This window comes from Ahaetulla prasina, chromosome 5, assembly GCF_028640845.1.
Source record: "Ahaetulla prasina isolate Xishuangbanna chromosome 5, ASM2864084v1, whole genome shotgun sequence".
Classification (NCBI taxonomy): domain Eukaryota; kingdom Metazoa; phylum Chordata; class Lepidosauria; order Squamata; family Colubridae; genus Ahaetulla; species Ahaetulla prasina.
The window spans coordinates 75,999,597-76,010,768 of record NC_080543.1 but is presented as its reverse complement, the minus strand read 5'-3'; the positions used below and the strand labels follow the sequence as shown (position 1 = coordinate 76,010,768).

Here is an 11,172-nt window from a genome sequence, read left to right as displayed (position 1 = left end):
ACTTGAAAGGAGCAACTATACAGAGCACTTGCAGGTGATCACAAGTCCTCTCCTTGTCAGGAGAGGAATTACAAAAAACCACTTTGCTTGTCAGGTCTTCATTTCATCAGTCCTCAGCTTTCCTTTTAGTAGAGTTAACTTCAAGTCACCGTATCCTTCCTGGTCCATCTTTTTGCTCAAAATGTGATCAAGTACTTTTAAAAGGACATTGGGTTCATATACTTTCTTTTTTGATCATTTTCAGAAATTACTTGTTTTAAGATCCTTTGGATCAACAAGTTTTACAACACAGGGTGAGTTTTCTTCAGTTCTAGTGAAGGAAGTTTTAAATACAAGTTTAAGGACCTTAATTTTTTTTGTAATAAATAGTAAAAGAGTGATTAGAACTTTGATTTTGGAAAGTTGCAAACTAAGAATCTGAAATAAAACTTTGGAATTAATTGTAAGAATCCTTCCCATGGGAAAGTGCTTTTGTTTTGAATTCTCTTTATATATGACTTTATACATTTATTTTTTACTATATTTTATTTCTTTCCTTTTTTCTACTTGTTTCTTTACTGCATTTTCTTTTTATTCTTTTTTTAGTTTATTTTGTTTTACTTTATCTTTTTAATTTTAATAAAATGACTATAAAAAAGAACAACAAAGCCAAAGGGAATTAACAAAATTAATGGAATTTTAATTTTTAGTTGAAATCTGTCTGTTTAGAAGAAAGCAGTCAGTTCACTTTACCAAAATACTTCAATTTCCCCGCTGGATCTGGAATTATCTGCAAAAGAAAAAAAATATTACTATCAAAACACAGTCTTTATGTGCATGCATGTGCATAAATTCTACTTTATTTTAAAAAATGGAAGTTAGAAATTCTTTAATAGCTATTTTGGCTCTTCACTTTAGTCCCATCCAGCCTAACTGTCAGTATCTGCAAGTATACTTACAACTTTGTCTTTAAAAATGGCCTCGGCCAATACCAGTTAAGGAGTTTTGTAAAAATAACTAATTATAACATAGGTTTTTTTTAAGATTTGAGGAAGACAGCCTGATACTGGCAGTTAAAAAAGGCTGAAACATACTGACTCAGATGTTTTCACAATTTACATCTAACTCAATCATTTTCTGTTGAAGTGCTACAGAATTCAGAGAAAATTTTGAATATTAATTCAATCTACAATATCAACTCAAGAAAATATTTATATAAGAGGCATAAAAGGTAAAGGTAAAGGTTTCCCTCGCACATATGTGCTAGACGTTGCTGACTCTAGGGGGCGGTGCTCATCTCCGTTTCAAAGCCGAAGAGCCAGCGGTGTCCGAAGACGTCTCCGTGGTCATGTGGCCAGCATGACTCAACGCCAGAGGCACACAGAACGCTGTTACCTTCCCACCAAAGGTGGTCCCTATTTTTTCTACTTGCATTTTTACATGCTTTCGAAACTGCTAGGTTGGCAGAAGCTGGGACAAGTAATGGGAACTCACTCCATTACGCAGCAGCACTAGGGATTCGAACCGCTGAGCTGCCGACCTTTCGATTGACAAGCTCAATGTCCTAGCCCCTGAGCCACCACGTCCCTAAAAGGCATACTTCCTTTTAAATAGAGGCATACTTCTTTTTAAATAGATTTTTTTCAAAGAATTCAAAAAGGAAAAATAAAGCATTAGAAATATAGGAAATAGTTTGCTCACTGTGAATTTCTATCTTGACTGACTGAACTGAAAACTGCAATAATTTCTTGATATTATAACATTTGCATGTGGTGAAGGAATTACTGCTACATGCTTCAAGCATACCTGAGAGAAAGTTCAGCATTTGAATAGATGTAAACAATTAGTAGTGCAGGTCTGGCATAGGCCCTAAATGCCACGATGCCAAGCAAGATGACAGGGTAATGAGATGTATCTAAAGCACATAAAATGTCACAGTATATTGCAGCAAACATTCATTTTCATGCAGGGCAGAAAACTAGATAGTTAAAATGGCACTAAAATTGCTGGCAAACTGTTTTTGGCATATGGGTGACATTTCCCCATGTGATATTTTCTGTTAAGACTGTGTTAATAGACATTTTTCAAATGATAATGCTTAAAAAATACAACTTACTGTTTCACTGCCTGGTTTCCAGCCAGCAGGACAAACTGAGAAAATAATGAAGACTGATGTTAATATGTTGGTTAAAAATTAACAAATAAACTTGTCTTTTTATTCTTGTTCTGTAGACTATTGAGGCCAAATATCTACTATAAAGTTAAAAAAAAGATTTTCTGCAAATGAAAATTTGACTGCGAAATCCTAATTCTAAGTACCCAAGCCTAAATTAGGGTGAGAGTTTTTCCAGTTAACCCTTTGTATCTGGAACATATATGCTAAGATGTAGGCATTGCTTCAGCACTCAATAACATTTTAATTTATTTCTTCATAAATTTGTTTAAGATCAAGAGTGATATAAATAAACATCTTGTTTTCTAACTAGATGAATGTTTAACCAAATTCAAGGTTAGCTTCTGCATATTTTATTATGCTGTAATTCTTAAACCAATGACTTGTTTCTGGTACATGTGTTTAACTTCAACACACAAAAAAACATATTATTTATTTGAATATTAGTAATATGTTTTACAAGCAGAAAGTGCAGTTTAGACAACGAAAGTAGGATATCTATAGCACTTTCTAACATGCCAATTTTCTCAATCAATACAAGCAAAGTACCTCAGATTCTCCAGTGACTTAGATCAGAAATATCAAATTAAATTGCAGATACTTAGTCATTCTCCTGATCAAGTGTGAATAATCTTGATGAAGATGTCAAAAGGGTAGCAGATTACATATCTGACATAGATCAGATATCATCTGTGGCAGTGTCTATCTAGTAATGATAGCAGAGTTTATAGTATAGTTCTGGTTATTATGGATCTATGAATCTAAATACGATTTTTAAAACCTGAATGAATGAAGAATGAATGAATGAAGAAAGGGAACGTCCACTGCTTCTCTTTTTTGTAGTGAGGAGAAAGATACTACAATTTCAGGATTATTCCAGCTTGGAGTTTTGAGGGAATAATGAACCATATTTTAAGTGTTATAAATTTGTATTTAATTACTGTTACTACCAAAACATTTATTTCATTTATTAGACTTTTATCTCACCTTTATTACTTTATAAGTAACTCAAGGCAGCGAACACACATAATACTCTTTCTTCCTCCTATTTTTTCCAATAACAAACCTTACTTTACTTTGAAGTAAGTTGGACTGAGAGAATGTGACCAGCCCAAAATCATCCAGTCAGTTATCATGCCTAAGACAGGATAGAATTCACAGTCTTCTGGTTTCTAGGCCAGCATCTTAAATACTGCATCAAACTGAGTAGAGAAGTACCTTCTCCATGTTTGTCAGTATACTGGAATGCTTGTATTAGACGAAGGGTTTCATCTACTGATCTGCCAACAGGAAGATCATTCATTGTTATTTGTCGAAGAATTTTCTTGTCATCAATAATAAACAGACCTCTGTGAAAAGATGACAAAAATGAACAAGAAAAATTCATTTTTGAAAATAGTGAAAGATGTATCTGCTGCAACCCTTTTTTATACCGTATACTAGAACAAAATTTTTTAAAATCTTCTAAATATCTTGTATTATGTTTAATTCCACCATCATTTGAATACATAGAACTTGGATTACTAAAACAATTTTGGTAATTATTAACCTAATAAATAAGTGTTGCACCACATAATATATAATAACAAACATTTGATTAAAAACATTGAGCCATTCTGTATTTCATTTGTCACTGCTGCAATATATGTACAAAAAAACCAGAATAGTTAATATTATACCTAAGAGCATGTCCTTGGTCCTCTAGATAAACTCCATAGTCTTTTGAAATCTGGTGTGTCAAATCAGAAAGAAGAGGTATCTTCACTGGTCCAAGTCCTCCTTGTTTTCGAGGTGTATTTATCCTATTGCAATAAAAAGTAGCCAAATATTTTATTTATTTATTTATTTATTTATTTAAATTTTTATACCGCCCTTCTCCCGAAGGACTCTGGGCGGTGTACAGCCAAAGATAAAAACAGCAAATATACAAAGTTAAAATATCAATTTAAAATACCTATTCAATAGTGGCCGAATTAAAACCGTCAGATTGACCTAACCTAAAATACCCCATATAAAATTACAAAGGATTAAAAAATTTAAAATTTAAAATTTAAAAAATCAGTCCAGTCCCGCTTGAATAAATAAGTGAGTTTTTAATTCCCGGCGAAAGGTCCGAAGGTCAGATATTTGGCGCAAACCGGGGGGAAGGTCGTTCCAGAGAGTAGGTGCTCCAACAGAGAAGGCCCTTCCCCTGGGGGCCGCCAGCCGGCATTGCTTGGCGGACGGCACCCTGAGGAGACCCTCTCTGTGAGAGCGTATGGGTCGATGGGAGGCATAAGGTAACAGCAGGCGGTCCCGTAAGTACCCGGGCCCTAAGCCATGGAGCGCTTTGAAGGTGGTAACCAAAACCTTGAAGCGCACCCGAAAGACCACAGGTAGCCAGTGCAGACTGCGCAGGAGCGGTGTTACCCGGGAGCAACGAGGAGCTCCCTCGATCACCCGCGCAGCTGCATTCTGGACTAACTGGAGTCTTCGAGTGCACTTCAGAGGTAGCCCCATGTAGAGAGCATTGCAATAATCCAGGCGGGAAGTGACGAGAGCATGAGTGACCGTGCATAAGGCATCCCGGTCCAGAAAGGGACGCAACTGGTGGACCAGGCAAACCTGGTAAAAGGCTCTCCTGGAGACGGCCGCCAAATGATCTTCAAACGACAGCCGTCCATCCAGGAGAACGCCCAAGTTGCGTACACTCTCTGTTGGGGCCAGTGACTTGCCCCCAACAGACAGCCGCGATTGCAGCTGACTGTACCGGGGTGCCGGCATCCACAGCCACTCCGTCTTGGATGGATTGAGTCTGAGTCTGTTTCTCCCCATCCAGACCCGTACGGCCTCCAGGCAACAAGACAGCAGTTCAACAGCTTCGTTGGGGTGGCCCGTGAAAAGTACAGCTGAGTGTCATCAGCGCACAGCTGATAACTCACCCGAAGCCACTGATGACCTCGCACAACGGCTTCATGTAGATGTTGAACAGGAGAGGCAGAGAATCGACCCCTGAGGCACCCCACAAGCAAGGCGCCCGCGGCCAATCTCTGCCCCCCTGTCAACACCGTCTGCGACCGGTCAGAGAGATAGGAGGAGAACCACCGATAAACGGTGCCTCCCACTCCCAAACTCTCCAACCGGCGCAGCAGGATACCATGGTCGATGGTATCAAAAGCCGATGAAAGATCCAACAGGACCAGGGCAGAGGAACAACCCCTATCCCTGGCCCTCCAGAGGTCATCCACCAACGCGACCAAAGCTGTCTTCGTGCTGTACCCGGACTGGAAGCCGGACTGGAACGGGTCTAGATAGACGGCTTCATCCAGGTACTGGTGAAGCTGCCATGCCACCACACGCTCTACAACCTTCGCCACAAAGCGAAGGTTGGAGACTGGACGGTAGTTACCCAAAATAGCTGGGTCCAGGGAAGGCTTCTTGAGGAGTGGGTCTCACCACCGCCTCTTTCAAGGCAGCGGGGAAAACCCCTTCCAACAAAGAAGCATTTATAATTCTCCAGAGCCAGACTCGTGTCACCTCCTGAGTGGCCAGCACCAGCCAGGAGGGACACGGGTCCAGTAAACATGTAGTGGCATGTAACCTCCCCAGCAGCCTGTCCACGTCCTCGGGAGCCACAGAATCAAACTCATCCCAAACAACATCAACAAGACGTGTCTCAGTCATCCCATCCGGATCATCACAATCTTGGTCCAACCTATCCTGAAGCTGAGCGATTTTATCGTATAGATAACCACTAAACTCCTCAGCACGTCCCTGCAAGGGGTCATCCCGTCCCCCCTGGTGTAGAAGGGAACGGGTCACCCGAAACAGGGCAGCCGGGTGGTTATCTGCCGACGCAGTGAGGGTGGAAACATAGGAACGTTTCGCAACCCTCGTTGCCACTAGGTAGGCTTTCGAAAAAGACCTAACTAGTGTCCGATCAACCTCGGAACGGCTGGATGTCCAGGTACTCTCTAGGTGTCTTCTCCGGCATTTCATCTCTCTCAGCTCCTCAGAGAACCAAGGAGCCAATTGAGATCTACGCCGGGTCAGAGGCCGCAAAGGCACGACACAGTCCAAAGCCCCAGCCGCAGCCTGTTCCCAGGCCGCAACTAGTTCTTCAGTCGTGCCGTGGGCAAGATCATCAGGAAACAGCCCAAGCTCCGTCAGAACCTCTCGGGGTCCATCAGGCGCCTGGGACGGAACCAGCGCATTGGTTCCGTCTCCCTGCGGTGGTGAGCGGCGGTCTGAAAGTCTAGGCGGAGGAGAAAATGATCTGTCCATGACACCGGTGTCATCACTAAATCCCCTAATACCAGATCATTAAACCACTGTCCAGAGATATAAATCAAGTCCAGTGTGGACCCCCCCATGTGTGTGTAGGGCCATCAGTTACTTGGATCAGGTCCAAGGCCATCATGGAAGCCTGGAACTCCTGAACCACCGTCGATGACAAGCCGGCCGATGACAGATTGAAATCCCCCATGACCAAAAGTCTGGGGATCTCAATCGCCACCCCGGCAAGCACCTCAAGCAGCTCAGGCAGGGCTGTAGTCACGTAGCAAGGAACCAGGTACGCGATCAACAGACCCATCTGATTCTTATGGCCCCACTTCACAAGAAGGGATTCACAACCGGCTATCTGAGGCACAGTGGACTCTCTCGGCTCAAGACTCTCTCTCATCACAACCGCCACCCCCGCCACCCCTACCCTGGGCCCTTGGCTGATGGAATGCTCGGAAACCCGGCGGGTTTAATATTCTATTAAAGCATTATTTTATACTTTACATTAATCTTGAATAGATAATTATTGGTATCATAAATAAACATGTTCCCAAAGCATATTTAATCACAAAAATGAGAATTCAGTTCCACTGCATTAAAATTAAGCGAAAAAATTCTTAATGGAAGAGTAAGGCAGCCCTGTGGTTTTCACCCTTGTTGAGATACCTCAATAATGTTATTTTAGTGACTCATACATACAATTAACTCAGATAAAATTAAAATTTATGGCATAAGTATTATAAATTGAAATACTATTGATTTTATAATAAAAATTTTCAGGGTATCAGATTTGTTTGAATTTTACAGGACTGTAAAACTGAATGGTTCACTACCAATAATTTGCATAAGTAAAAAGACAGAGAAAAGAACATACCATGCTAAATGAGTGAACTGTGAATCTACTGAGCAAGCTACCACTTCAGCATCAATTGCTCTGAATTCTTCAATTCTGTCACTAAATGCTATTATTTCTGTTGGACACACAAATGTACTGAAAAGAGATTAAAATTAGATATTTTAAAAACTGAAATAATAGTTTAAATGCTGTATTATTTTAAATGCTATATTACTAATGCAAGAATATCTTTTCCATACTGTTTAAGAAAAGTTCTTATAACTGTAACCTTATTATATTGGTTACCTAATACCCTTACAGTGCCAATATAACTGTGTATTTTGACATTAAGATATTAATAAGCACTTATTTGGTAGCAAAAATAAATCAATTTCAGATTTTCAACTTTTTTCAATATAATTTAGTAAACTTCTACAATTTTACAGTTACAAGAATAAGTAAAATGTTTGGGTATGTTCTAAAATTTGTATCACAGATTTATATCTTCCATTTATTATTAATTGTGTTTAAGATAGTCAGCAATTATAAAATAAAGTCTTCAAAGCTGACCATTTTCAGTACTGTACATCCCTTCTCCCATTTTAATGTTTTCAGACATTAAACATGGTAGCGCAGTGGTTAGAAGGCAGTACTGTAGGGTTAGTTCACTGCTCGCTCCAGAAGTTTGATTCTGACAGGCTCAAGGTTGACTCAGCTTTCCATCCTTCTGAGGTTGGTAAATGAGGACCCAGATTGTTGGGGACAATATGCTGACTCTATAAACTGCTTAGAGAGGGCTGTAAAACACTGTGAAGCAGTATATAAGTCTAAATGCTATTGCTATTCAACATGGGGAAAAAATCCCTTAATTCCTTTCATCTATTTTTTTTGTCTTTGTATGGAAATATCTATTAAATATTTTTGCTCAATAAACATATTGCAAAAACACATATGTACTAACACATTTGCTTACAAATCAAGAGGATAAAAGAAGAAAATAACATATTTTCCTTCAAAATCTGCTAATTTCAGTTCTTTAAATTCTCCATTGATGACAGCTGTTCCCTCCCAGTCAGGTGCTGGTTTAGAAACTAAAACAACAACAAACAAAATATGAAAAAATTTAAAATCAACATTTTGATTTTATTTCCAATAAATAGAAATAAATAAATAAATAAATAGTGGTTTCCAAAGTGAATTGATAATATTTTCATTCTAGTAAATGAAAAGTGAAATTTTATTTCAAAAACTGAGTATTTAGTAGGCAAATTATTAAACATTTCTTCTAACTTTTGTTTTTATTATTCACTGTAGCAACATATAGTCTTAGGAATTGTTAAACTACTAAAATAAATCCATGAATTATCAGTTTTTAAAACTGATATATGTAGAAATGCCATCCCAAATGTTTTTATTATTAGGAATAATGGCTAAGCTTCGGTCTGTGAGGCATTATTTGAAATGTATAAAATAAGTTAAATTATTTTTAAAACACTTTATTTTTTTAAAAAATGTCACAGTAAAGGTTAACCTATGTAAAAGTAGTTGCCTATTAAAAGTATTACTGACATTTATTATAAAGCACTGAGTGTCTTCGACAGCTGGCAATTTTTAAAGTCTAAAATAAAATATAAGATAAGGCTGTGGGTATTGCCATTTTTGTTAAGGCAATGAATAGAAATGGATTATATTGACAGTATATTGTATGGTACAAAAAAGGTATATGTTCATAGTGATAAAATATGCTGACAAATTTCTGCAAAATATGACTCTTCACATGATTCAGCGTACTCTGTGTGTGTGTGTGTGTGTGTGTGTGTATCATATATACACATATAAGTTTGTAAATTAGATAAATTTAATATATATACACAGAGTATGTAAAATTACATAGAAGCAAGTACCTAATGGCACTGAAACAAAATTCAGATTTAAGATTAACAAATAAGACTGAATCACAATTCAGGTTAGAAAAGAAAAATTAAATTCTTAACTGAGCAATTTTATACCTATCAACATTCTGACCTGTATACTCTCAGTATATAATACTGTAAGTTAGAAAGACAACCGAGGACGTTATTGGAACATGCTTGTAAACAGAATATGTATGCAGTATGGATATTTTAAAATGTCTGATATTTTAAAATTATTTCTCAAGAACTCTGTAATGGATTAATAATAAATTTTAATCTATCAAAATAGTCTAAAACATTTGCTTATAAACTTAATGATAGATGCATCAAAGAAATAAGGGTGATAGTAGTTTTGCAAATAATTCTAGTAAAACTTATAAAGAAAGTCAAGTAGGTATATGTCAGATTAAAAGAATAGGTTTTGTCTGTTGTGCCATTTATTTATTATGAACTGCTAAATTCATCATTGAAATTTCTCAAGAAACATTAGAAATTTTTAGAAATGTATTAAGTGTAGTAATATTTTTCTATCGTTTCAGAACTAGGCCCCAAACAAGTCTTTTTAAAAAAATGACTTTGATTCTCCTGCTTCTTTGTATGGCTCATTACACCAGAAGCTTTCCTGATGTGTCCTTTGTCTGAAGTTTTATTTAGCAGATATTTGGAACAACATACAATATTTGTGATTGCTGTTCAATTTAACCCATTTCTTCTGTGCTCATAGTTGCTATTGAAAAGTTCACATTTCAAGCCTTGTCTAAGTTTTTGAAGAAAGGCTTATTAACTCCATACTGTCGCTATTAAGACATCAAGTGAGCAAGACTTGCTGTGACCACACTTTTTCTGAAAGAACACTGGCATCACAATACATATCTTTCAAGCTCTACCAGGGGCCTTTGTGTTACCATGCAATGCATCAGCTTTCCCCCAATAGCACTCCAGATGTGTTGGACTTCCCACGGCTTCCCTCCCTAAGTGTAAACCATTCTTAGGGCCTGACTGAGGAAGACCAAATGCTCTTAAGGGCAATAAGATCAGGCTACGAGAAGGATGGCCTTTCAAGTAGGGTCTTTGAGGAAGCCCAGCTTGCAATTAGGAAGGGTACGGCTAAGGCTTCGGGTCTTTCCCACACTCAAGGACTGAAAAGACAGGGCAGAGGCTGGCTCGGGCAGCTCCGCCTCGCCCCATTCCTCTCTCCCGGCCATATGGCGCGGCAGCCTTTCTGTGCACTTACTCTTGGCCTTACTGAGGTGGAGTGAATGGTCTTTGACGGGCACCCGCGATGCCTCGCCAGGATACACCTCGCCCCCGGCGTAGTAGTGGCACTTCTCGTCGCCGTAGCCGAAGCTCTGGGCAGCCTCAGCAGCCCCCACCTCCTCGGACATTGTGGCCGCCAACATCAGCAAAACCATGGAGCAGACTGCTAACGGTTCTGACACGGGTTTCAACCGCCGGCGCCTCCCGCTCAGCCTCGCTGCCTCCTGGCTTTCGCTCGGAGGCCCGCGCGCCAGCCTTCCGCTCTCCATAGCCAAACGTCTTGTTGGCCCAGCTGGCAGAACAAAGGGGAAGGCAAGGCAGAGCAAGGCAGGAAGAACCAATCAACCGAGCTGCTTTCTGGGGCGGGGCCGACAGCCGTCTCACTCTGGGCGACGCGCAAGCAAGGCAATTGCCGCACTTCCACTCTTCGTTTTGCAGAGACGCGCAGCTGTCTGTGGCTGGTGGAGACCCCGTGGAGACGTTGATTGAGAAGCCTTCTTTGTTCTCTTAAAGTAATTGTTCAGGAACTTAAAGCCGGTTCTTCTAAAACTACTGAAGGAAGCCCCCCCCAATAGAAGAAGAAACCATGAGGCAGAAAATAATTCAAACACAATACAACTTAATCAAATACAAATGATTAAATCTCAACAGTTTAAATCCTTTCAAGCTAAAATATTAGCCTTAACTCATTTCCAGAACTGGCAGCCTCAGACTAACAAAACCATGGGAATATAGCAACAATGTAGCCAGAA

General features: G+C 39.3%; 1 protein-coding gene across 2 annotated transcripts; it reads right to left on the bottom strand.

Annotated features, from left to right (window-relative positions):
* Positions 1-658: 658 nt before the first annotated feature.
* PRDX4 (peroxiredoxin 4) lies at positions 659-10,735 on the bottom strand. Of its 2 annotated transcripts, XM_058185633.1 has the most exons (8): positions 10,398-10,735; positions 8,224-8,341; positions 7,290-7,406; positions 3,832-3,954; positions 3,371-3,501; positions 2,096-2,130; positions 1,786-1,894; positions 659-769 (listed from the first exon to the last, which is right to left on the bottom strand). In XM_058185633.1, exons 1-7 carry the CDS (start codon positions 10,687-10,689, stop codon positions 1,823-1,825), a joined length of 888 nt encoding a protein of 295 aa, XP_058041616.1. In that variant the 5' UTR covers positions 10,690-10,735; the 3' UTR covers positions 659-769; positions 1,786-1,822. The 2 variants fall into 2 exon arrangements, with proteins under 2 accessions (XP_058041616.1, XP_058041617.1); XM_058185634.1 differs by lacking the exon at positions 1,786-1,894.
* Between the last annotated feature and the right edge of the window lie 437 nt (positions 10,736-11,172).